The following is a 26,737-nucleotide window of genomic DNA, read 5'->3' as shown; positions in this document are numbered from 1 at the left end:
AATGTATTATGTATTTGTGTGTATTAGGTATGTGCCTATGTATTGTTCTTTAATTCGGTATGTATCTTGCATTGTAATACATATATTTTGTGATTATTGTACCTATAGATTTTGTATCAATTTTACTATTTAATTTCTAAATTTTTCCACTACATTTTCTACTAAATATTTTTAATGATAAAACATAAATAAAAGTATGTAATATATTTTGTATTTGATTATTAATGTAATAATAAATCAAATTTTTCTTATATCTGAACAACCATTATTTATGCCAACCATAAAAATTTAAAAACCTTTTTATTGTAATAAAAAATAAGTAAAATTACTATTTGTTATACCGAAAATATTCAATAGTTAACATTATAAAATTACTTTAATTTAATAAAATTACTTAACCGGTTTCATCATTAATTTTTATCAATCATCAGATAATTTCAATTGATTATTATATTGAAAATAATTTTGTTTTGTTTTTCATTCTAATATCAAACATTTATTCAATTAAAAATTAATTCGTAAAATATTTATATTTAAGAAAACAATGTGATTTGTAAAGTAAATATGACTTTAGTTTGAAAAAAAAAACATTATCATAATATCATTTTAAAACTACAAAATATTCTATAAAAGATTCAGACGATGACGTAGAGTTTGATCAAATGTTTTAGAAAAGTTTTTCTAAATTTTTTTTCTTATCGGAAAAATCGTTTGAAAATTTTTGGAAAAAAATCATGGTATAACTTACAGAAAATCGAAAGGATTCTACAAATTAGATTTTACCTCGTGTGCTGGTCATGAGATTTTGAGCATGCGACTATAACACCACAACTCAAACACTTCCAATCTATTTAGATTTTTGACTTTATTTATTCTCTGGTCTATTTTGATACTTTCTTCTTCGTCTTCTTCTTTTTATGTAGACATGCCTGTTTTTCAATGTGCCTCCAGTAAGTTGTCGTTTCATCGTTTACATGGTATTCCTACTGATTGCTTTCCTAGTGGGGAACCGTCTCTTGCCATCTTTATTACTCTATTTGTTGTCATTCGGCTTATATGATCATTCCATTCTACTTTTCTATTTCTTATCCAGTTTTTGATCTTCTCCACCTTGCATCTACTTCGTATATCTGTACTTCTAGCTCTGTCCCATCTCTGCTATTCCTAACATCCTTTTTGTCCTCTCGGTGTCAGATCGTGTTTCTGCCACGTATGTCATTATTGGTCTGATGAATGTTTTGTAAATTCTGCCTTTCATTTCTTTCCCGATATTTTTATTTCTCCATATTGTTTCATTCAGGCATTTTGCGACTCTGTTTGCTTTATTTACTTGATCTTCCACTTCTGTTTCGACCTTTCCGTAGCTAGATAATATGATGCCTAGATATTTAAACTCCATCAGTTGTTCTATTATCTGACCTTCCAACTCCAATTTACATCTTAGTAAATTTGCTGTTGTAACCATGCATTTTGTCTTTTATGGGGAAATTAACATGTTAAATTTTTTGGCGGTTATATTAAATTGGTGCAGCAGACGTTGTAAATCATCTTTACTTTGAGAGAGTAGTATTGCGTCGTCTGCATAGCAGATATTTTAAGCTGTTGTTTCCTCATTTGGTATCCTTTTGTAGTTCTTACTTTTTTTATTATTTCATTGAAGTTGAACAATAGAGGACTCATGGAATTCCCCTATCTTATCCCATTGCCAGCTTTAATTAGATCAGTTAGTTCTTCTTGACTGGCTAGTTGACTGTATTAGAGGACTTTATCAAGAAGGACAGCAAAGAGATGGTCACCGATTCAGCTGTATCACGAAACCATAATCAACTATATTACGGAAATTTATGATCCTCATGAATGGATTAAGAAGAGAGAGAGAGAGAGAGAGAGAGAGAGAGAGGGTCAAAGAGAGAAAGATAGATTTGCAAACTATTTATCTACTTTACGTTCACCTGTCTCGTATAATCCTTTATATTATACTTTGTGGCTAATAAAACACAAATTTTAAAATAAAAAAAAAACATTCATTTTATACCTTGTGTTACATTCCCTTGACAACTAGGTATTACCAGACGTTTGAACATATCTTTTTTATAATTATTCAGATAAACTAATACATTTTATTTACATAATATATACTTACATTTAACGGATCGGCCAGTTGAGTAAAATAAGGATTCCATACATATCCACCAGCTACACATCTAGTTGCTAGAGTTTTTACCGTGGCATCTACACCGACTGGATTGACATAGATAGCCCAGTTGTGCTCCCTTGTCTAAAACAAGAAATTTACTCTCATATACAGGGCCTTACCAATTTTGAACAATTTGAAAAACGTTTTAATTTTAGGGGAAAAATTATTCTCATGTAGTTCTGAAACTATTTTCTTGTGATATTTCTATGTTCTCTAGTATATTTTATGAGAACTAATTATCCAAGTCATCAACTAATATTCTGATCGGCCTATGGTGGAGCAGTACGGCAAGAGATAAGGGCTTGCGGCTAGGTGATACTCCTCCATAGATCCCTACCGGAAGGGCGTGGAACGCCTAAATACCGGGTATATATATATATATATATATATATATATATATATATATATATATATATATATATATATATATATATATATATATATATATATATATATATATATATATATATATATCAACTAATATTCAAGTTTAATTTGAAATACATTCATTTTGTAGTTTAGATTTCTATTTTTGACGACAATTTCTGAAGTGAAAATTTCCATGAAACATAGTAGATAAAAAAATTAGTCTTCATAAAAATGTCTGTATGATCTAAAAGTTAAACGTTTACAAGTTTACAAAACGTTTACAAAAGTTAAACGTTTAATAGTTAAGTTAGTATCGGGGCAGGTACAATTTCATTTGTTAGTAGCATTTCATAGTTATCGCTTGTTAAATTTCCTGCTACAAAAAACGGCCCAATTAACTGAGTACTCACTATACCCGACCACACATTTAGATTTTGTAATCTTTGAGTATAGTTTTTATAAATTCAGTGTGGATTTACCTTACTCCAATACCTTAAATTTTGGCAATTTACATTCCCACATATTGTAAATATTGCTTCGTCGGAAAAACATTAACTTTTTAACGAAGTTCTCGTTAATTTTATTCATCATTACCTCGCTAACTAGTAATCTACGGTCGTAGCCGTCTTCATTTAATTCTTGCAACAAATGGATTTTGTAGGGTTTAAATGAATTCTTATGTATTACACGCAAGACTAAAAATGACCTACATCATGTATTTGTGCTGCTCTGACTGAGGATATATGTGGATTTTCAACAAAACTCTGCATTAAATCCGAAGTTTTATTTTAATTTATAACAGTTTTTGGTCTACCTGTTCAAATGCCATCCTTTACTCGTCCAGTTTTCTCAAAGCGCTTTACAATTTGTTGTGTCATCGACTTATGGATAGGAAAGTAACGTTGAACAAATTTTTCTATCCCCGTAGCCCCACATCGTTAAAACAGTAATTCGCTCTATTTCATCTTTATTGTAGAGTTTTTAAAACACATACAACTTTTTCAATAAACGTCAAGCTACTGTTAGTTGTACGATTGAATGTCAAAATCACAGCATTCTTACTTGATTACTTCAAAACTATTTGGCACTGAGAAGTTTTCTTTATCTAAGACCTTCGTGTTACATATGGTTGAACTCGTATTGAAGTAAGGATTCCAATAATAATACAATATACAGAGTGTTGCATTTAAAACCGACGTGACTATGACATCAGAAAAATGGTAAATATGGCAACATTGCAAGCATCACATTTGAAATTTGCATATTGCAGAATAGGTGTATCCCGATTTTTGTACAATTCGGACAATTCATTTAAGAGATAATTAGGCGTTTTCAGACTTTTTGTCCACTCTGTATACTATATAGAGTAAAAGGTTTTGTAAATATAGCTCTACTCTTCAACACTTACCACATTTCTGTCATTTTTTCCAGGATGTCTAAGCTTAACTTCAATTGTAGTATCGCTAGGGCTGCCATCTTTATGAATTAATTGTCTCTGGAAAACAAGGTTCTTTAGTTAAATCAACATAAGATTACTATTATTACTATTACATTTTTAGCAGTAATCAAATACATATCAAAGACATTTTGTTTATTTTTGTTTATAAAATCTGATCAATCTGCAAGTCTTTAACAAGGACACAGTAGAAACTACTGTCTGAAGGGAAATCAAAATTATACCAAGTGGCCGAAGAAACTCATAGAAAAAAGAAAAATTAATGTTAATACTACCAATATTTTATAAATTTTATAGGCTACATGAATCATAATATATAAGAACAAATTAAAGTATATAAAATGATTGAAAAAACAAGAAAACAATGGTGTAAAATTGTAACTTTTACAGAGTTTGTTTACTTTTTGAAATCATTGATCTAACTTTTAAAGGTAAGAACATTAGGTTTTTCTGTAACATAGTTTCGGGTTTTGTATTTGGTGTTCCATTTGCATGAAGTGGTGACTAGTAGGGACATATTTATGTATATTTTATAATCATATAATGTTTGATTAAAAATTCACCGCCAGAAATGTGTGATTACATCAGTTGGGGATATAATTGACACGTAGTACATTGTATCCCTGATATATTTATTAATTATTAACGCACTTTTAAACGCATTTTAAAAGATACAAAAATTTGTGGACGACGCTTGAACCATCTAAGGTACGCAGGATGGACCGAAGAAGGCTAATTAGATAGATAGATATTAACGCACTGGATTACCTTATTCTATATTTAAGAGAATTTATAAGAACAACTGAACTAACCTGAAGGTGATCTACGGCAGACGGTGAAAGATATTTTAAAAAATCGTGGAAGTTTGCGCCACGTGGCAGCTACTTACAGCGTAACGAAGTCTCGTCTTTAACTTTATGTAAAGAACGCCAAAGAAATAGGCATATACAACATGTCGTTTAAACCAAACTTCCACAGAAAGCAGGTTTTCACAGACCAAATGGAGAAAGCACTGGCGGATTATTTTTACAGTGCTCTAAAAGTTTTACGGAGCGACACCGAATAAATGCAGACACATTGCTTTACAATTTGCTGAAGTAAACAATCTAAAATTTCCCGAGGCCTGGAAAGAAAAAGAGGGAGCTGGTGATGACTGGTTTATTGGGTTTATGAAGAGAAATCCGACGTTAGCCATTAGAAAACTTAAGGCAACTTCTCTTGCCAGAATGACTACCTTCAATAAAACTACTGTAGACGTAGGAAGAAGTTTCGACTTTCAGATATATTCAACCTCAATAAAACGGGAGTTACAACAGTGCTTTCGGCGACCAAAGTGATTGGACAAAAGGGTGAAAAACAAGTTGGTCAGATGACTTCAAGAGACCGAGAAGAATTGGTGACTCAAGTGAGCATAATTTGTGCGAATGGAAATTCTTTACTTCCCGTTTTCGTGTTCCCACATATCCGCTTCGACAAATTGCGAATGATGGCTGGAGCAGTACACGGAGCTTCGTATTAGTATTAAAATTTTTCAAAGACAATGTCAATGAAGGTGTCAATTTCTGTCGAAACAATGGGATGACAATTTTAACACTTCTGTCGCACACTTCCAACTACTTGACTGACTAGACTGTTGCGTGTTTGGCCCGTTTAAAAAATACTACATTGAAGCAGTCAACTCATAGAAGTTGGTCAATCCTAATGAAACTTTATCAATCTACGCAGTACCTGAGCTATCTTCCAAAGCTTAAGATCGGGCTGCAACTTCTGAAAATGTGAAACCAGATTTTCTGAAATGTGGTATCTCACCACAGGATACTACATGATAGAAACATTTTTCAAGACCACGATTTTCTTTGCTCTGCGGTCTTAGATCGTCCATATCCTTCTTCCTTCTTGTCACCAGTACTTCCTTGAAAGCTATCGAATCAACATCTGAAGAATAGACAGAGACACTGCTGTTGTACATTTTTCCATCACAATTATCTGTTCAGCAGAGACTCAGACATCAACTCCTACATCGAGTCTTCAGTTTCCTAGACCAATTCCTTCTACATCAACGTTTTTGGTTTATCCAGAACTACTGAATGTGTTCCCAAAAGCTCAGCCCCAAACATTAGCTAAGAGTGGCCGAAAGCATGGGAAGATCAGAATCGCCACAGACACATCGAAAAAGAAAGAACTCGAAAAAAACGAGAGAATGAAGATGGCCAAGATTGTAAAGAAGAAACTATTTACAGAAAAGAGAACTGTTTTAGAAGAACATTCTTCCGATGAAGGCTTGGAAAAAGTCATCATGAAGGATTCTTTTTCTGAATGGGAAATGGATAAAGAAGGTGACAAGTGGCTTAAAAGTGGCAACGATGCTATTAAAGGCGACTTTATAATTGTAAAAGATCCGTCATACCTACATATATACACATATTCACAACACTAACACGGTTAAGAGCATAGGAGATTATGAAGCATTCAACAGGATTAAGATTGAAGAAAGTATAAGAAATAAAACAAGAAAATGAAGTAGAAAAATTCCTGAAACGGACAACATAGCAAATGATATACTAAACTAATTAAGGCATCATCATCATTTAATCAAATAATAGAAAACACATAATTTTTCCTTATATAAATCGTAGAATCGTTTCGCTCGTAGAATAAATATCATCAAGGCTATTTGAATCTTTTTTTCCAGACGTTCTAAACAGTTAGTATGTGATATAACCAAACCGATCTCATACAACAAATCGAAAGGTAGGAATGTGTATTTTTATCCTCGCATTAGATGACCCAAGTGTTCCAATGTTCTCTTTTATATGGTATTATTTCGGATCTTTTGTCCATTCAACGTAATACTTTTTCCATTGTTACTCTATTAATTAAACTTATTTTTAATATTCGTAAATAGCATCACACCTCGAAACTCTCAATTTTTCGCGTTTATATTGTTGTTTTTGGGAGTCCATCTCAGAGCTACATTATGTATAGAAACCGGAGACAGAATGTCTCCGGAACTTCTGTTTTCGGTTTCCATACATAATGTAGCTTCGCCTATTTTTTTAAAAATTTTAAAGTGTTTGTCCTTGTGTAGTGTAGTGTGATGTTTAATTTTATGTTTATAACATTTTATTCTTGTTCGTTAGGCCGCAATTGACGAAATGCCCCTGAAAATGCTCTAGGGAGCGAAAGTACTTGGGCAAGATTAAATTAATAAAACTGTGATCGATATCTGCCTTTTATTTGATCAAAGTTAAAATAAAAATTATTATTAATTTAATTTATAAAAATCTTACCATCTTCATGTAACCAAACGCATGACCATTAGGGTTGTGGAAGGATGCTATGGCTCGTAATTCTCTTGCTTCTGATGGACTGTAACCACGTTCAATAGTTGAACAAGCCCATCTTCGTGATTTCTGAAATATATTAACGTAGTTTGTAATCAATGACGCAAAATAAAACAGTACGACATACCCTTTTGAATAACACTATGGATCTTCCTAAAATACTCCTTGGCCCAAACAAACTTAACAAGGTGTCGTTATAGTAGGTTTTGTACATTGTGTAATTAATAGGGCTTCCAAACTTCCCACTTAGATCACCAGCTTCATATTGGTCCGGGGTACCATGGTAAGCGCGAGGAGATGATTCAGGATCTACATTTAAAGGATTCCAAGTACTGTACAGTGATGTTTTCTCACATGGAAATTCAAGATTTTCTTCAACTGGTGTCTACAATAATAAAAGTTGTAAGTAAACTCTGTGCGTGAAACACTTTTAAAGGTTAATATGATTAATATTAAAAATATAAAGTATAAAAATATAAACACCGATACACTATGTGACTTGAAGGCACTGCTGCTCAGTCCTATTAGAATATGGGCGGAATTGTTCGCAGAAACACACGAAAGGATAGATACAAAACAACAAAAAAGAATGGGCAAGAAAATAATTCTTCAAAAAAACCAGCGCTACTGTTTTTAAATATTTAAATACCAAAAAAGCAGGAATGGGATATTTTTTTAACAGATTAACTGGTACTAACTAGATACTCAAACTCCGTCACCTTTTTGAAGCAATACTCTTTACTCTCATTGTTTCTGGTAGTCTTCATTTGTGTGTCTTCATATATAGTCTGCCACATTTTCACATACTTTGTTTTTTGCTCATTTATAATCTGTCCATACTGTTTAGACTTCGCTTCAAAGAGCTTGAGAATCCTCAGCAGTTTCCCTTTAGTTCTTGCTATTAACACTAATCGTCTGCAAAGACCTGGCTTCTGTTGGCATAAATCATGTCTTTTGTTCGTATTCCACTCTCTCTCATTATTGTCTCCAGCAAGAAATTGAAGAGTATTATGGACACCGGATCTCCCTGCTTTAGTCCTCGTCTTACTTCAAATTTTCCTGTGAGGCTTCCTTCTATCCTAACTATAGTGTTGGTCTTCATTAAGGTTATTTTTACTAGTCTGATCATCTTTTCCGGAATTCCAAAGTACGCTTAGGGTATAGTACAGACGCCTTCTTATCACAGAATCGTAAGCTTGTTTGAAATCTATAAAGAAGAGGTTTAGCTTCAACTATTGCTGGTACGTACTGCTCTGAATCATTTTTAACACGAATATTTGATCTATGGTGATGGGTTCACCATAGATCAAATATAAATAATAGGAAAGGCAAAAGAAGGCAAAATATCTCAAGGGCGCAGAAGGACATCGTGGTTGAAGAACATCAGACAGTGGGCAGGAATGACTACCATACATCTATTTAGAGCAGCTGTCAACAAAGTTGTATTGACCAACGTGATTGCCAACATCCACAGAGGATAGGTACCAAAAGAAGAAGAAGAAGATGGGTTCACCAACCTGCTCATTAAGTGTCTTTCCAGTCTACTTCTTATGACTCTGTCGAGTACCATATATGTTACATAGTTATTGTAATGTACTGTAGTTTTCGCATCTTGCTTTATCTCCCTTTTTATCTCCCACTTCTACTGTTTTTCATGCTATATATGATTTCACTTATTTCTTCCACGGTGGGAGTCTCCATTGCTTCCGCCGTGTCGTTGACTTCCCCTACCATTTCCACTTACTCCCTATCATTTCCATCCGGCTCTTCATTAAGCAGCTCTCTGAAATGCTTCTGCCATCAACTAGCTTTCCCTGCTTATCTCCTATTAAATGCCCTTCTTTACTCTTGTAGTAATTTTGTTTTTCTTGCATCTAGGTCACTGCTCCTTTTCGCCTCCTGGTAGAAGTTTTTCACAATTTTATTAATATAATGTTCTTCAATCTCTTGGAGCTTTTTATCCATGTGCTTCGTTCCCTTCCTCCTACACACTTTTTTCGCGTGACTTTTCCCTGCTTCATATTCATTTCTATTTTCGTCACTGGGTTTGTCCATATATTTCAGTCTTGCCTCGTTTCGTTTGTTAAAGCTTTTCTTCCAATTGGCATTAACCCATTCTTTATCTCTCCCCTTCTTTACTTGACCTAACCGCTTTTGAGCTGCTTCCTTTATAACTTCTTCTATTATTAACCACTTTATTTCGATGTCACTTCGTGTCTTTGTGGATTTTCTTGTGATTAAAGTAAGTACTCACAATTCTCAAGTTGTTCTCTTTCGCAAAGCCTACCAACAACTTCCCATTCTCGTTGCTTTCGTCATGTTTGCTTTTACCTTCCGTCGTTTTTCGGTACATCTCTTCATTCCCCACCTTGGCGTTTAAATCACCTATTAAAATTTTCATATCATATCACTATAGAATTCTTGTTTTACATTCTGGTCTTTATTCTCTGAAGGAGTATGCACATTTATTAAACTTAATTCTGATTTAAACATGCTTAAAATGTGCGACCTGTACTAAAATTATTAATTAAATTTAAGTACGTAAGAAAAAAAATCATTATATAACTATCAACATAATATACCATGACAATTTAAAAAAACAATGTCTATATCCAGTCTCCCGTTTTTTAGTCTAAGTGAACTTTTTTAAGAAAAAACTTCACTTAAATCAGCAAAAAGAAAGGTATTTATAATCATTTGAACGTTGACCTTCTGTGCAGAGAATTCTTGGATACACGAGGGATTCCATATTCAGCTGGGGAGACCTGAACTCCTAGTCAGGATAGCGATCGATTCCCAACGGAATAATCTGAGACTAGACTTGAAATACACTTAGGATTACGTCGGACGTTGTACTTACCAAGGACCAACAGAGAAATATACTTAAGATTGGCTTTAGACCGTACTTAAGATTACGGTGGACTAAACGTTGGATTGGTTTTTACCCTAATTAAATTAGAAAATAGCAATATAAAAATAGGCGAAGAGAAGGAAAAGATAAAAATATAAAGAAATATATATCTCGCCCTTTATCGGAGGTCTGAAGGTACAGCACTTGTCAAACTTCAACTGCCCAGTGGAAAATGAATAAAAAAATATTCCTTTTTACAAAAAAATATTTAAAAAGGGGATACAGTTATTTTGCGTGTGGTCCAGTCCAAGATAGATTGAACTATAAACATGATTCATAAGGGGATATCGTTATTCGGGCCTTTTAAGAAACATTCACAGGTGCAAACAAACCGGTAGTAATATATTTGCCAACAAAAAAGTGTCCGGACTGGATTAACAGCGTTTAGAAAAACAACCACACAAAGGACAATAAAGATTCAAACGTACCGTTCGGTACTTGGAGTATTGCAGTGGTAACTTTTCAAAAGAGAACTGAACGGATAGTCAAAATAAATGAGTGGATGGTGTTATGAATTTGTCTCGTCAGAAAATGTGTACTGAAATTTAAAATGATACACCAGGTGATTTAAAATTTTAAAATAACAAAATTTTGACAAGATGTAACGTATCGGACATTTGGATCAACGTTAAACAGTTGTTTTATTAACACGGCATAAAACGATTACAAAAAAATAAACTTATATACTGAATGTTTTACAAAATTTAGTAAAATAAACTAAAATTACAAGGTTACAATTAAAAGTTACAAGTGCCTTGATTCTTGTTTCATTAAAAGTGTATTGAGAGCAAAATTGTACGCACTAATATCCTAAATTATTTTAACACTGTCTCTATGCTGTGTTTTACCAAACAATTACAACATTATTTTGAGACTTCCAAGCTCATCTTAATATATACCATATCTTTTGTGATTTTCTATACATAACATTTTGATTATGTGTATCTCATACACGTTTTTTACATTTACATTTCATCTACAAGGTGTTTAAAAGAAGAAAAGGAAAAGACAAGCAAGATACAACAAAATTACCGAAAAACCCTTACAAAAATTAATAGACTGTATAAAAATCAAAAGCCTTCACTTGATTTGAAGAAGAAAACTCACCATGTGTATGTGATAATCTTTAACAGACGTCAGTCCTTCCAAATCAACGTCGACATCTGTAATGTCGTACTCAGTTTGTTGAACAAATTCTATTTTTCCTTTAACTGTCAGATCATAACCGTTAGGAAACCAATCCCTGGCAACAGCTTTTCTTCTGTAAACACCACCAATTCTAAAAGAAAACATTCAATTATAATATACACTGTAATAGAAATGTAGGGAAGAATATAAATACGAAATAGAAAACTAAATAAGATACCTAACTCACTGAAATATATAAAATAGAAAGAATAATCGTATCGATGTTCAAAACGTTATCTGTCGATTAAATTAAAACTTAGATGAACTAAGGCAATATTTATTGTTAAAAGTTTTTGAATATAACTTTAGTTTACTAACCTTGAACAAGCAAGTCTTTCGCCTCTAGCTTTAGGTCCATGGTCGTCGTATAAAACAAGCGATTTTCCCAAAACAGTGTGAAAACCTGTTAACGGTATCATCGGGTCAGTCCACAGTTTTCTAGATATTTTGTCACTATCAACTATTTTTCCAGAAATATCGATTGTACCTTGACGTGTTGAAATGTCTCCCAGTCTGCATATTCCAATAGCATTCATATTACATCGATCAGGGGATGTTCTATTATCAAAATCTACCTGTAAAAATAGTCAGGTACTCAATACTAATATTAAAGTGTCGTTTAAATATAATTAGCGATAAAGTAAAAGATAAAGGTTTGAAGGTGCCTGAATTTTTGTTCATACATGGGATGCTAAAGATGTACTTATAGATAACTGAAGACTACTAAAATCTCTTCGACCAAATAAGAGAAAAGATAGAATATCATGTATAATGTTAAAGCAATGGAATCAATAATTATCCAAATGGATAAACCCAAATTAATTTTTATAATTTTTTGGTGGCTTAAATGTGGTATTTTCAAATTGGACTACACTTTTCAAAATAAACATTTCAAAGGTCGCTCAAGGTCAAGATAAGTGGTAAATAAAAGGCCTCAATTAGTAACATCACTGTGGATTTATCCTTAAATTTTGGTAGTGAATGGCTGACTAAATAAGAAAAAAAAACACATTGGTCGTCATCATCATCATTATTCTGGCTTTATAGCCCTGTATAGGTCCTAGTTCCTCAAGAATTTCTCTCCAGTCGTCCCTATCCATCGCCTTCCTCCGCGAAGCACGTACTAACATATTTCTCATGTCTTCATCGATATTATCAAGGAACCTTGTTCAGGGTCTTCCTCTTATTCTCTGACTAATGGGTCTATCAAGGAGCGTTTTCCTAGCGAGTCATTTTGTTCCATCCGCATTACATGCCTTACTCACCTCAGACGTCCTATCTTAATGCATTTTACGATATCGGGTTCCTCCAAACTCCATTGTCATTTACGGCTCCATAGATTCACCTTAGTACTTTTCTTTCGAATCATGTCAGCTATTAAAATTTCATACGAATTTCTCGAGCATTTAAGAATAAGATATAGGTACAAGTACATTTTCGCTATGTAAATAAATAATGATTAAAATTTTTGGACATTTTGGACATAAAAAGTGATAGATAACATTTTCCAAAATACTCAACTAAAATCTTACTTTCAAATTGAGTCTAATTAATGAGAACTCATGAATATGACCAATTTTTGAGATTTTAGTCGTATTAGATATCGAAAAAAGTCGATCGGATAGCCAAGCGGGCTGGGCGGCTGGCTTCTCCTTCGCTTCACTGCGAGAGATGTCAGTTCGATCCCCAGCTCGGTGTACAGAAAACAAAAAGGCTAACGCAGCAGTTTAAAATTCTAAATGAATCTGCGGCTTAGTCTAGAATATGCTGGTATCTGATCGGCCTATGGTGGAGCAGTACGGCAAGAGATAAGGGCTTGCGATAGATCCCTACCGGAAGGGCGTGTGCCGCCTAAATACCGGTATATATATATATATATATATATATATATATATATATATATATATATATATATATATATATATATGTATATATATATATATATATCGAAAAAGAGTATTACAAAAAGTTGTTTCGAATATTATTCTTTTCTGTCAGAAAGTTTATCTCTATTTTTTTAGTCCTTTTCTATAAACCTCGTTTATGACCATTCACCAAAAATCAAAATCTATAAGTGCAATATCGAGGAAATCTTCCAGGCCATAATTCAAAAGAACTCTTCACCAATCCTAAGCAGAGAAAAATTTTGGTTTGGCACTACAAATACATATCCTGTCCACCATAAAAGTCTCATTCGAAGAAGTCAACTAAACAACTAGCACTTAATTGTTTATTAAAGAAAAAGTGGCCTATGGTTCGATCTCCTAAAATCCTACATCATACAATAACTTTCTGAGAATTGCTCATTATAAGTTGTAATCCATGTAGGATTATCTCTGGCTCAGTATCTGCAGTTTAAAATGCATCCTTTACGCCTCTAGACATCTCCTCGATTAACGGATAGATAGCAGATAGACCATCCAAGACCACATCCAGGAATCTTCTGCGAAATTTTAATCTTTTGGACTTACAATGGTCTGCGAAAAGAGGATGGCGTTCATTAACTGTCTGCCTGGTCCATTCCATAATTTCGTGTGCTTTTCTACAATAGCAGTGTGTACGACAATAGGGGTAGCAAAACCGGCGGCTGTATAGGTTTTCCTATTTGGGTTGACTTAACAGTGCATTTGCATTGTTCGTTCAAAATAAAATCAACTTTTTGATACTGTCACTGCCATAGAGCACATAGCAGTGACTATTAGATGACTGGTCTGATGTTATTTATCGCTGCCACTTTCTGAAACTGTTCTTTTACAGCGAAATCTCCGTATCTTCGAGAGTGACATCATTCCATTTAACCTAGAGTCTTCTGTTTACTTGGAGGCCGCGGAGATGAAAATATAGTACCCATCTTGGTTAGGATGGTATAAGTGAGTCTTTTCAGTAGTAGTTTAGCATAGTATCGAGGGCCCATTTTAGTTTCTTTTCCATTTCCTTAAAGGTTCGTTGCATTGATGGCTAGGTATTTTTTGGGAAAAGAAATTGACAATTCTGACTAGGTCGGAATCTTTGAATGTATCGTAAGGTTTTGACAACAATCTTTCTGCGATTCACCGTAGAGACGAGGCTCAGGTTAACCAGTGCAGGCCCTGTTATTTGATTATTTTCGTGTCCCACTTCTGTGTTTTATGGGGTTGAGAATTTGACTGGTGATTTATCTGGTCTGAACCCAGCTTGTTGTGGTATAAGATTCTAGTTGACTATATTTTATTTACGATTTAGGACGAGTTTTTCATACACTTTGAAATTATGTCATAGAAGAGAGATATGTTGGTAGCTTTTTGGTGAATTTTTTCACCTAAAAGTTTTTTTATTGGTTCCACAAATATACTATCTAAATTGAAGACTTATTATTTTTGTTTCTGTGATCTTGATCTGGCAGTTAGAAGGAGGTGGTGAGCTACTTGGGCTGGTGTTACTTTACGAGGTTGCCTTAATGAGGTAGCAACTGAACTTTTTGATGAGATTATAAATCGTCTTACTGGTGTGTATCATATCCGTTCGATCTAAGTTGTCCATTAACTTTGTTTTGCTTCACCGAGTATTTTTATCAATGCTGAGCCACCCGCTATCGTTTCTTCATTAACTCTATTTTCGTTATATAGTTTTTCATATTTAGTTAGAATGGTTTTTAAATTCTCAAAAAGGCCTGGATATGAAATGCTGTATGCAGCCTTTGGGTATGTGTTGCTTTTTATTATCTTGACTGTCACCATAAAGGTTTCATAGTTCTCCGAGAGGGAGCTGATATTATTGATGACTGTATCTATCTCCTCCGCTCCTTTCATACACTTGGCCTATTCAATTTTAAAGTTAAGTCTTCTAAGGAAGAGAATGTTTGTTATTCTTATTGCTTCAGGCACCTGTATTCTACGATATGGTCATTGGGTCTTTGCGATTGGTTCATACTTTTCTAATGAAGCAGTATTGGAGCTTTTGAAGTAGTTATCTCGCTTGTATTTTTGCTTTCACATTTTGTTGGTATAGGAACAGGAAATTTTGGGTCATACAAGAGTGACAATTAATCGGCTTCTTCCATTTCTCCAACAAATACCTGTTACTGCCGATCTCACTTTACCCACCAAAGGTGCAGTATTATTGAAATCTTTCTGGATTTTCTGGTCTTTGAATTATTGTCTGTGTCACATCCAAGTCGTTTTGTTTTTTATATGCTAATAGGCACACTCTATCTATTTTTGGTCTGCATGTACATTCGTTTCTTGTTTTTCTGGAGATACAAAATGGTACAGTTGTGATTCTACTAAGTTCGGACAGAACGATCTGCTTGTTTTTAAAATAGCGTGGAAAGATTGGCGGTTGTTTGGATCAACGTTACCAAGGAACGCCGCAGTTTATATTTTCTATGATCTCTGCGAAATAAAGGCACTCGTGAACGCTTATTCGTTGTATCCCATTATTCTTATTATATTTAGGTGGGAAGATAAATCTTGAAGGCTCATGTATGCTCGATCTGTATCTGTATGTATTTGCATGTATGGTATTTGACGAGGTCGACTATTTCGTTTGATTTTGTAAATAGTACTTCAGTCTTATCTTTATCTTTTGGATTATTTAGCTTTTTCATGAACAATGTGGGCATGTCACAAATTAAATTTGGGCAGTATCACCATCGACCAGATTATTTCAAATTTTCTCCAAAGTTTTTTTTTAATTGCCGTATTGCCAGATTCCAGTAAGAGCCTAAGAAGGTATCCATTGAATTCTGACAGGCAACGTACAATTTAGCTAACGAACTAAGAAGGCAAATTGGTCGAAATCGTACCTCTTCCTCTTCACCTCTACCTTTCGGGATAAGGACAACCTTAGTTTCTTTCAACATTGTTGGAAACTGCTGTTGGTCAAGCAGTTTCTTTAGCAATCTCAGGAAAACCTGCGGGTATCTTAGTGCGGCGAGTCTTACTGTCTCCGGCATGACTCCGTCTATACCAGGTGCCTTTCGGATCTTCATCCGTCCAACAGCCTCGCCGAGTTCCAACTCAGTAAAAGGTTCCGCATCTACGAAACCAATAACCCTTTCACGCCTATCCCCCACCTGAAGAAAGAGTTCCCGTATTAAACGGAGTTTCTCCCCCTCAAGCAGGGGGTAAGGTGTAACTTTTTCTAAAGTTAATGGCATTGCATTTATGTGGTTATTGATTACAACTTAACACAATAAACTTTAGTTTAATCTGGATTACTTTACTTACTGGTGTCAAATTATTACTTTCCATGGAACATGATACTATATGTAAACAAAAACCACTTGGTGAAAACCAGAAACTGATAATTATTGGCGAAATCGTTAAAATAACATAGCCGTGGCAGTGAATTATTTTACATGTTCCCAAATCCTAATAATTCAAGCGATACAAAGTGTCTAAATGTTAATAATAATTGCAAGTAAAATAATATGTAGGTATAGTACTTGCAAGCACTCTTGACCATGAAGCTGCGCGAAGGCGGAGTCAAAATTCACGTAAAGGCAGAAAGATTCTATTGTAAGTGGAATTATACTAACCAAACTAAAACGTTCTACCGTCGACTGCAACCTCGAAATTGTCGAAATAATTACAGTGTTGGACTGAGTAATAAATAAAAAATTGCACGGTGCATAACAAAAATTATTTTTATCTGCATTTCGTTTATATTTTCAATGATTTTTGTTCAATTTTTTTTTTAAACTGGCTTTAATTTGTTATTTTAAACTTAAATTTCGATATTAAACGTGAAAAAAGCCCAAGTATTTATTGCAAAAGTTTATATTTTCAATTTCTTATTTTGAGTTGAGACATATAACTAATATTATGGGATGAATAACTAATACACATTTAATTTAATAATTTATTTTTAAAATGTCTAAACAGTTGTATCTACTTAAAAATTATTTACAAATTAACTAATTTTTGTATTGATTTTTAATGGTATTTAGGACGGTAAATTAAATAATATTCAAATAAGAGTCCAACGGATAATTTGATTAAGTGATAATGATCATTTGTTTACTGATTTGTTGAATGCTAATGATTGATTGATAATTTGTTTGGAATTCTCCATACGCCATAACTACTAGAAATCAGAGATTACTAGGAATTGCAATGAGGTTAGATAAGAACAATTAGATACAATAATTAGGTTTTACCTACCTATACATGGATTCCCTTTTAGTAATTAGTTGGATTTAGTTATATACCTGAATTCCTCGAAAGGTTTAGACAATATATACACAAAACCCTCAAAATTAACACACCATTTTAAAAATTAGACATTTTTTATGTCTGTTTTAATTGAAACTTTAAATAATAAAGTAACTAATTTTTACAAAAACACCAGTCACCTTGTGACTGTTAATAATTTGACATTTATCAAATTGTTAATTTATCATAGCCCACTTTAGGCTTGTTTATTAAACTAAGCAGAAAATAAGGATTTATTGACAAACAACATGGCTAGTTGTTAAAGGACCTAACTTTGTTATTTTTGAATATAAGTGAATCAATAAAAAAAAACAAAATGTTAAGAAAACCTAAGGCTATAGTTGGGTTTTAATTTTAGTATTTTACAAATGCTAGAATATTCCACAGGGTGTTGAAAACTTTAAGAAAAAAACACAGTATGATTGGTACACTCGGTATACAATGACGATTTACCTCTCCAGCAACAATATTATTACAGCACTATTGTTAAAGTATAAGGCTATAACCATTCTATAACATATTAAAAAAATCCACATTAAAACCAATCTCCACATTAAGAAAAATCTCCACATTAAAAAAATCACATAAATCGGACAACAGGTTTAGGAAATACGAGACATCAAAATGTAACATTTTTAAGGCAGTGAGTTAATTTTAATAATAAATAATCTAATAAACAAGTTTTAAAATAAAATTTTAATGGATATAGATAGATTGTTGAGTGAGTATGATGATACAGAAATATAAGTTATATTAAATATAAGTAAAAAATCTTACCCAAAGTCACTGTTAACACGCGTTATAGTCACGTAAGAATATGTAGTTCTCGTAAGAGTTTTAATTGTCTATAGCAGATTCTTCTAAAAGTTCACATATTAGGTCACCTTCATCATCGTCAGTGTCTGACCACGAACTATCAGAATCATCTTCGCCAACGTGTATAATTAGTTCAGCCACGTCATCTATTAAGTGTTCTTTTTTCAGGTATTCCTGTTCTACTTCAATAACGTGTTCACATGTATTCTTCCACACATCTGCTCCGAGATTGTTGAATTTTTCTTCCGCTATTTGCCTAACGTCGGACATTTTAAACGACACATTCTTTGAAGCCACATGATTTTTAACTACTGCCCAAATTTTTTCAATAGGATTTAGTTCAGGGTGATATGGAGGAAGACGTAATACAATGTGTCCTTGTTTCGCCATTATAGTGTCTACTACATATTGTTTATGTGCTTGTTTATTCAATTTAATTTTTGCATAAAGTTCTGGTTTTGTATCAGTCACTGCAAAATAAATGCATCTTTCTGTTAGCCATCGCTGCATGTCCTTTTTTTTCCATGAAGATGTAGGGGCAACTTCACAGGCTACGTTATGATAGGATGCGTTGTCCAATACAAGCACGGTTTTCTGCTGCAAGTTGGGAATTAACTTTTCTTGAAGCTATTTTATAAAGTTTTCGTGGTTCATATCATTATGATAATCTCCAGTACGCTGATCAGATTTGAAAATTAGTAGGCCATTTGGAACGAAACCTTTTTCCCCTCCTGCATGTACGATAATTAACCGCTGACCTTTGGCAACAGGAGACTTTAAACACTTGCTTGAACCATCATCCCATGATTTAGATGTTGTATGGCTGCTGTGGAGATACGTTTCATCAGTGTAGATAACATTATAACCCTCAGCTCTATATTTTATTATTTTTTTTAGATATTCGGTTCGTTTGGCTCGAATATCCGTTTTTCCATAAGTATTTTTCGGTTGTCATTTGTTTTTTGCCATTTAAAACCTAATTTCTTCAACACTTTTCTGAACGACGAGAGTTTACCTTGGAAATTAATCTCATTCTTAACAGCGTTGTAAATAGCTGACGTTGTAGGTCTGCTGCCATGAATCATTGCAAAGGTATGCACTGTGTTTCTTATAATTTCTCCCTCATAACCATCGACGTTGGTTTTCGGTTTTGGCTGATTAATTTTTTTTCTGGGAGATTTAAAGACATTTCCCGAGCTGCCTGAAGGAGATGAAAAATCGGAAACTCTCTCTCCTTCTTTAATAATTCTTTGGACGCTACTTTTAGAAATTCCAGTGGCTTCAACAACCATATTTAAAACCGAAGATTTTGTGTTGTGTTTTTCTTGTTCCTTTTTTAAAAACTTATATACATTGTAAACAATATGTCGGCCCTGACTGTGAATAACACGGCTGTTATTCATTATGATAGCTCTGTGAAGGAAATGAAAATATAAAAATATTGATCTAAATATAAATTAAAAAAATATATCACTTCTATGTTGGGTAGGTGTTATAAAATGTTTATTTTTTCTATAAAACAATCACCAAAAGAATATAATTTAATTATAATCCGACAACGAATTTAAAAAAATGTTAAGATTAGATAACTACGTATCTATAAAATAAGTATTGAAATTTTCTATTTTTATCAACAAAAATTTTTTTTTATGTTAAAAAAGTTTTAAAAATGTAAAATTTTATGTTAAAAAGAACACGATATATAAAGCAAAGATTTAAAAAAAATGTAAACTCAAATCAACGTAAATCGTAAAATATGAAGTAGTTTAAAAAAAAAGATTTTCCAATATCAAATATTAACCAATTAATTGAAACAGACTGCAAGTAATTTTTGTTTTGCACCAGTCTCAAAACAAAAAAGAAATGAAAAATTTTTATTAAAATTTCCTTAATGCACCCCTATGTATTTTAATTTATGATAAAGTACCTACCTTTTGACCGCTTTTAATAAATTTGAATACGCAACAGGTAAACGAGAGAAAACACACAAACTTATTGAAGTTAACACCTCAAAGTCAAAAACACAACTAAAAATTTTCAAGTCGATATTTTCACGTTGCATAGTACAGTGCGTTTCGCGTGGAGGTGGGGACTTAACCAAATTTCGTCTACTGCGCCGTGGTCAAGAGTGCTTGCACGGACTCTACTATATACACACCAAATAACATAGTACTAGTTAGTAAAATAAATAAAAAACGATCACAAATTAAATCATTATAAAAATAACTCCAACTAACCTTATAAGGATTATATACAGCTCCGGAACTTAAACATCTTGCTGTCCAATTATAAAAATCTTTTCCTGGAGGAAGCTCGTGGATGGCCCACCTGTGTTCAGCTGAGTTATTAAGAGCTGCTCCATCTGCGTGTACTAAATATTCGATTAGTATTGTTGTATCTGCCCAAGGTTCGTCCTTAACCTGTCTCATTAGCATTCTTCCTACTGTTGGATACCTGAAGAGAACCTGGGCGGTAAAAATTTGTTTCTCATATTGGAAATTTGGTTCGTACAAGGTTACTCCGCCACATATCCAAGGTTCTGCGATTAGTTCTGATGAAGGATATTGAGTATTCCTGAAATATAACAAATGAAATGAATGTATTTATCTAAATGTAATATAGGTATTAAATTTTTATCGGCCATTAAAGTTTTCAAAGCCAATGAAATATATTGGAAGGTTTTTCATCTTGTTTAAAATAAGGAATTAATGACAAAATTATGTATTAAATGGAAAGCTAACAATTGGTTAATTAAAATAAGCAATTAGTTACACCAAGTTCATTAAAAAATAATAAAGTTTCAGTTCAATTCTATTTTTTATGTAAATAATACTTACTTATAAATAACTAAGGACCTATGAACAGATGAATACCTTCCTTGCAATGGGAGATAAGTATCCCAATATTTTCCACTTAGTTCTTGAGTTCCTGGTACAAGCATAGTTTCATTATTTCTTCCCAGAAGTTTACCAGATAAGTCGCCTACAGCGTATTGGTCCTGTGTTCCAAAGCCTTTAAAAAATTAAACATTTTAAAACTAGTTAGAAGAGAAATGCTTTACTAAAACATGGTATTTAATGTATGTAATAATATTCCCAGAGCTTGCACAAGAACTTTAGTTAAAAATGCGGTAAATAAAATACATAACTGGTTTTCAAGCTTTAGATTTAATTTCTCAACTACAAAATCTAAAGGTATCCATTTTACTAAAAAAATATTACAGTAGGAGGTACTGTAGACTAGCGCGAAGCTTCATAATACGTGATCTGTATTTTTAAAATTCAAATAATATTTTTAAATTTGAATAAAGTAATTTTATTATTTATTTATTTTTTTATAGATTTGTATAGATTTTAAAAAAGTTGAGAAAGTTTGCACGTTGTATAGCGGAGTCTCCTTGTCGAGTAAATGGACTCTCCAACTGTTTAATGTGATTGCTAACCTAACCTTGCATGGCGAGCTGCTCCAAATTTTATTATTCTGAACTTTAGAGGGGGTCAATAATAGTGTAAATTTAAAATCACGAATAAATCCAATCATTGCATTAGCGGCCATTTTGAATTGAAGGGAGAACCGTTTTTGCTCAATATCTCCACCATTTTAAACTTTTCCACAAAAATGGTCTGTTTAAAAAAAATCTCAGTCATTTTTAACTTTTCGCCAAAATCGTACGAAGTAAAATTGTTGCAATTACGATTTCCTACAAATTCTTTGCAATCTTTTTCATGTGGTCGATATTTTCCGAGTAAAGTTTTCATGTGCTACAATATAAGGTCCAAAACCTAACGAACCCTAGACGGTGACATAAACAAAAACGAGAACCCACGAATTTAAATCTTGATTTTAGAAAAAAATGAAAGAGATGAAAATTGTATAAAATATAATTCTCTTTATTTTTGCATTTGTACATTTATTTCGTAAAGTTAATAATAATGCTTTCCCCCTCCCAATGTTTTCCCCATTTACTTAGAAAACATCGACCTCACGAAAACATTTGTAGGAAAGAAATTGTAGGAAATCGCATTTTTAACAATTTTAGTTCTTACTATTTTTGTTTAAAAGTTAAAAACGGCTACGATATTGAGCAAAAACGGTTCTGCTTTAAAATCAATATGGCGGCTAACGCAATGGCGGAATTCAGTCGCGATTTTAAATTTACACTACTGTTGACCTTCCCTAAAAGTTAGAATAATAAAATTTTGGGACCTTGCCAAATCATCATTTAATCGCTTCAATCTCTTAAAAAATGTTCACACTATGAATTTCGAGTGTATATAAAAAATTTAAAAATGTATTCAAGATAATAGAGAATAGCGTAAGATATACATAATACACGGCATTAATTAGTAGAGCTGTAAGAGATTATAAGAGCAGAATATCGCTATACAAACACTATATAGAATATTAAAATACTTACCATTGGGAGGAACATTGTTTAAATTGATTTTCATAGGATTGTATACAAAGTTTGTCGTAAAACAAGTATTTTCATTTTGACCTACGGATCTGGAAGGTTTCATCGGTAGTTCGTGGATTTTGTATGCAACTACAGTAGAACTGTAAACAATTCTTGTCTCTAGATCACCCCTAGCTGTTGTTAAATTAAATGTCAAAAACGTTGGCTCAAATTTGGTATGCTGAGTCATTCGGATGTCTCCTTTTATTCCGCCTGATTGAATTATCACCCTAAAATATATATATAAATGTAATAAACAATATAATATTATATGCTATGTATTTTAAATATTGGTCCGGTATATTATGTACTTTTATCAACTTATTTGTTATTACTTTTGTTTTGAGCTTCAGAATGGTATTTAACTGGTTTATTTTTTATAATTATTTGGGTTCTTTTCGCCTTTCTTAAAGGTGTGATTATAATGCTATATAGTTATCCATTCCTATTTTTGTTAATCTGAAGATTTTAAACATTTTCAACTCGTGTATCAGCCATGGTTCACCACAGTTTTTTTTATGTCTGTAAATATTAAGGTAAAATGCACACCTCGCAAAATGCCTTTCTTTGGCTGGAATTATCTTTCGCAATGATCTTAATAATTTATTACAATTGGAGATCTTAGAATAGAAGTATATTATAATATGTCGTTGAAATAACGCAGGTTAATTGCAAAATATGTGTAAATGTCACTTGTATGTACCTATTTTATTCCAAATAGTCCAGTCGGGTTAGACGAAAAAACGGCTAACCTTGCATGGCGAGCTACTCCAAATTTTGGCGCAGTATTCGCTCCGTGCGTGACCATGGTAGAGGTACTGTGAAACGATGCCAGCGTGCGTAGCGGCGAAATATGACACAATTGGACCTACCTTTTTACGCATAAATTTTATTAAAAATGTGTGCAAATACATATTGCGTATTTAATTGTGCTAATAATAGCAAAAATAGAAGTGTAGTTTTAATAGGTTCCCAAAGATTACATATAAATTAGAGAAAAGAAAAGATGGATCTGTGCTATTAATATGAAAAAGTAAATATCACATAACTTCATTTTTATGCAATTGAAAGACAAGAAATTTAAATAATTTACCTTAAATGATATTTTATAAGGCTTGAAGGCTGCAGAGTGCCTGATGACTTTAGCTTTTATATCGTAACTTTTACTATTACTGTTTTTAAATATATGCTCTTTCACGTGAAAAACTTGATTTGCCAGTACTAGATTTCTCACTTTCTTTTCCGTTTGTGGTTGAAAAGATATATTATGATGAATTTTGAGAATCCCAGTTTTTAATACTACATTTATTTTGTACACAAACTGAAAAAATATAATTAAAAAGTTAATTATTAATAATTGTCAATTTCGCATGAATTTAACAATGTCAAACATATGTCATATGTTTAACCTGAAAATTGGTAGGTCCAAAACTGTCAGATGAAGGCGGTAGGTGTCGCGTCAGTCACGCACGGAGTGAATAGAAGCTTCGCTTCAATAAAATTTGGGGTAGCTCGCCATGTAGGGTCAAATAACATCCTGACTGGATATAATCAGAGTAGACCGTTACTAACCTTTATTGGGTATACTTTGTATGTTCTGCCTATTGAATTTGATTCTAAAGTTCTAAACTGTTGAATTTGTTGCTTTGTAGTAATATTTGTTACAAACGTAACAAAAGTTACAAAAGGTTAGAAAATATATTAGACAAAATTTAAAATATATGAAAAACAAGTTTACTTGGGTATAATAAATTAATTTGACGCAGAAAAATATGAAAGAAATAGCTGTTTGCAATCCGTCTTTTTCGCAATGTTGACAATGTTCGCAATGTTATTATTATTAATGTTACATAGAACTTAAATACCTTGTATTTACTGCAGAGTCGTACTGAATTTTGGCACATCCTAGAAAAACATCTTCATGTTTAGTTTCAAACAGAACCAAATACAGTCTTCTTTGGGGGCCATTGAGATCACCAGGTAATAGTATTAGTTCTTCATCTCTATATAAAGTTTTAAACTTATGTTTGTTGTAATCGGTTGATACCTTAACTTTGCCCAGTCTTTTATCCACATCTCCAATGGCTTTTCCTAAACAAACATAGACTATCAGGATTCGATCATATAAACATTGAGTACATATGTATATTAAGTCCTTTAATGTTCCTAGAACAGTTGGACGCTGTATAAAAACACAATTTAAAGAAATGTAAAAATTCTAGTAAAACATAAATCCCATAAGAAATCAGAAAATCCCACCATACAAAAAACACATCACAACATACAAAATATGATAACAGTTAAAGCCGAGAAGTAGTAAAACAAGTATTAAACAGTCAGTATTCTGTTTGTAATTAATATTGACTGATTTTTCTAAATATCTACCAATATAATTTTTGTTTGAAATGTGCGTTTCCTGGTCGATTTGACGCCAATGATTACGAATCTGCTAGAATATTTTTAATGAGGTTTATAAGTAACGAGATATCGACGATCAAAAAAGAGATTTCTTTAACTTTAAACACAATTCTATCTTCAATTGTTCTGATATGGAAGAAAACATAAAAATCAAAGGCAAGCCCATTTAAAAATGAACACTGTCTAATGAATTCCTTTTTTCTAATCTAACATAACCTAATCTGATCAAACCTAATTAAAGCTTACCAAATATCTCCTAGTCCCATAATCCCGGTCACTTCGCTCGCTCCCACCTCGAAACTCATCTTTTGTCACCGATCAACTTAAATTTTCTATATCCTACATCTAGAAGCCTGATCAAAAAACTTTTATTTTGACGCTGATTCGTAATCAGGGTTGAATCAATTTAGAGTATTTTTCAACTTAGTGGTCGATATTTCATTAACAAAATATTTTCGGCTGACTATTTCACTATTTTTAACTGAAAAAACGTCATAGCAACGCCACGTTTCCAATTGACAAAACGCCTTCCTGTGATTTCTCAGCGACAAAATTATTACAGATCCGTCACGAAGGTGTAAAGAAATCAAAAAGTTTATTTCGGAAAATGTCCTATTGAACACGCATAGGTCCAGATGATCTATTTGGACGCAATTTTGGGAGTTCCTACGGGTGAGAAATTTTACGCTTGAAAGATGTACTACCATAACAGAACTAGCAAAAATTCTCGAGGATTATGCCTTTAACGTGAAAAAAGACAATGGCGAAGACTATAAAGAGTCGTCTGTAAAGTCAATGTGGAATACTATAGCAAAAATGGTACAAGAAAAATATTTTACGGAGTACGGCATAAAAATCGACACTTTCACGGATATATCTTTCAAATGTGCAAGATTGGACAGAGATACCAAGCGGAGGTAGCTTCAAACTGTTCAAGAAAAAAGAAAACTCAGTTCAAAAGCATTATCCACCGAAGAACTATTAAAAATCATCCAAAGCTACGACGAGGAAACCCTCGATGGAGCACAAAAAAAGTTTTTTCACCTTTGCTCATTTAAACTTGCTTGGAGAGGCAATGAAGCCAGAAGGAATTTGATGTTATAGGAGAATTTACGGGCCGAATTGAATACAACAGCATTTTTTCCAAAACAAATCAAGGCGGTTCGAAAAGTTTGGCAAGCAGCAAATGGCTGGTAACAAATTCATCAAACGAAAATTTATGCCCAGTTAGATTATTTTTAAAATTAATGGAAAACAGGCGACCAAAGATTTTATCAGTCAGACTCTTTCTTACCGTTTAACCCAACTGGAAGGATGGATCTTGGTTCAAAAACTGACTACTTGGAATGAACACCGTATCTAAGTGGACAAAAATGTCAGCTGGAAAA

At 32.9% G+C, this 26,737-nt stretch overlaps 1 protein-coding gene across 1 annotated transcript in view; it reads right to left on the bottom strand.

The window, feature by feature from the left end:
- Positions 1-26,737, bottom strand: part of Rsod (superoxide dismutase family protein Rsod) — a 72,507-nt gene that overhangs the window by 19,193 nt on the left and 26,577 nt on the right. Inside the window, exons 4-13 of the mRNA XM_072522864.1 lie at positions 24,797-25,022; positions 22,893-23,161; positions 21,313-21,487; positions 20,713-21,049; positions 11,784-12,040; positions 11,385-11,556; positions 7,494-7,751; positions 7,313-7,435; positions 3,975-4,061; positions 2,144-2,278 (exon numbers count right to left, since the gene is read on the bottom strand). Coding sequence (XP_072378965.1) covers positions 2,144-2,278; positions 3,975-4,061; positions 7,313-7,435; positions 7,494-7,751; positions 11,385-11,556; positions 11,784-12,040; positions 20,713-21,049; positions 21,313-21,487; positions 22,893-23,161; positions 24,797-25,022 — 2,039 coding nt within the window. The remainder of the gene's footprint in view (positions 1-2,143; positions 2,279-3,974; positions 4,062-7,312; positions 7,436-7,493; positions 7,752-11,384; positions 11,557-11,783; positions 12,041-20,712; positions 21,050-21,312; positions 21,488-22,892; positions 23,162-24,796; positions 25,023-26,737) is intronic.

This window comes from Diabrotica undecimpunctata, chromosome 2 (genome assembly GCF_040954645.1).
Source record: "Diabrotica undecimpunctata isolate CICGRU chromosome 2, icDiaUnde3, whole genome shotgun sequence".
NCBI lineage: Eukaryota > Metazoa > Arthropoda > Insecta > Coleoptera > Chrysomelidae > Diabrotica > Diabrotica undecimpunctata.
Note: the sequence above shows the minus strand (reverse complement) of the source record. Positions and strands in the feature narration are given on the sequence as shown.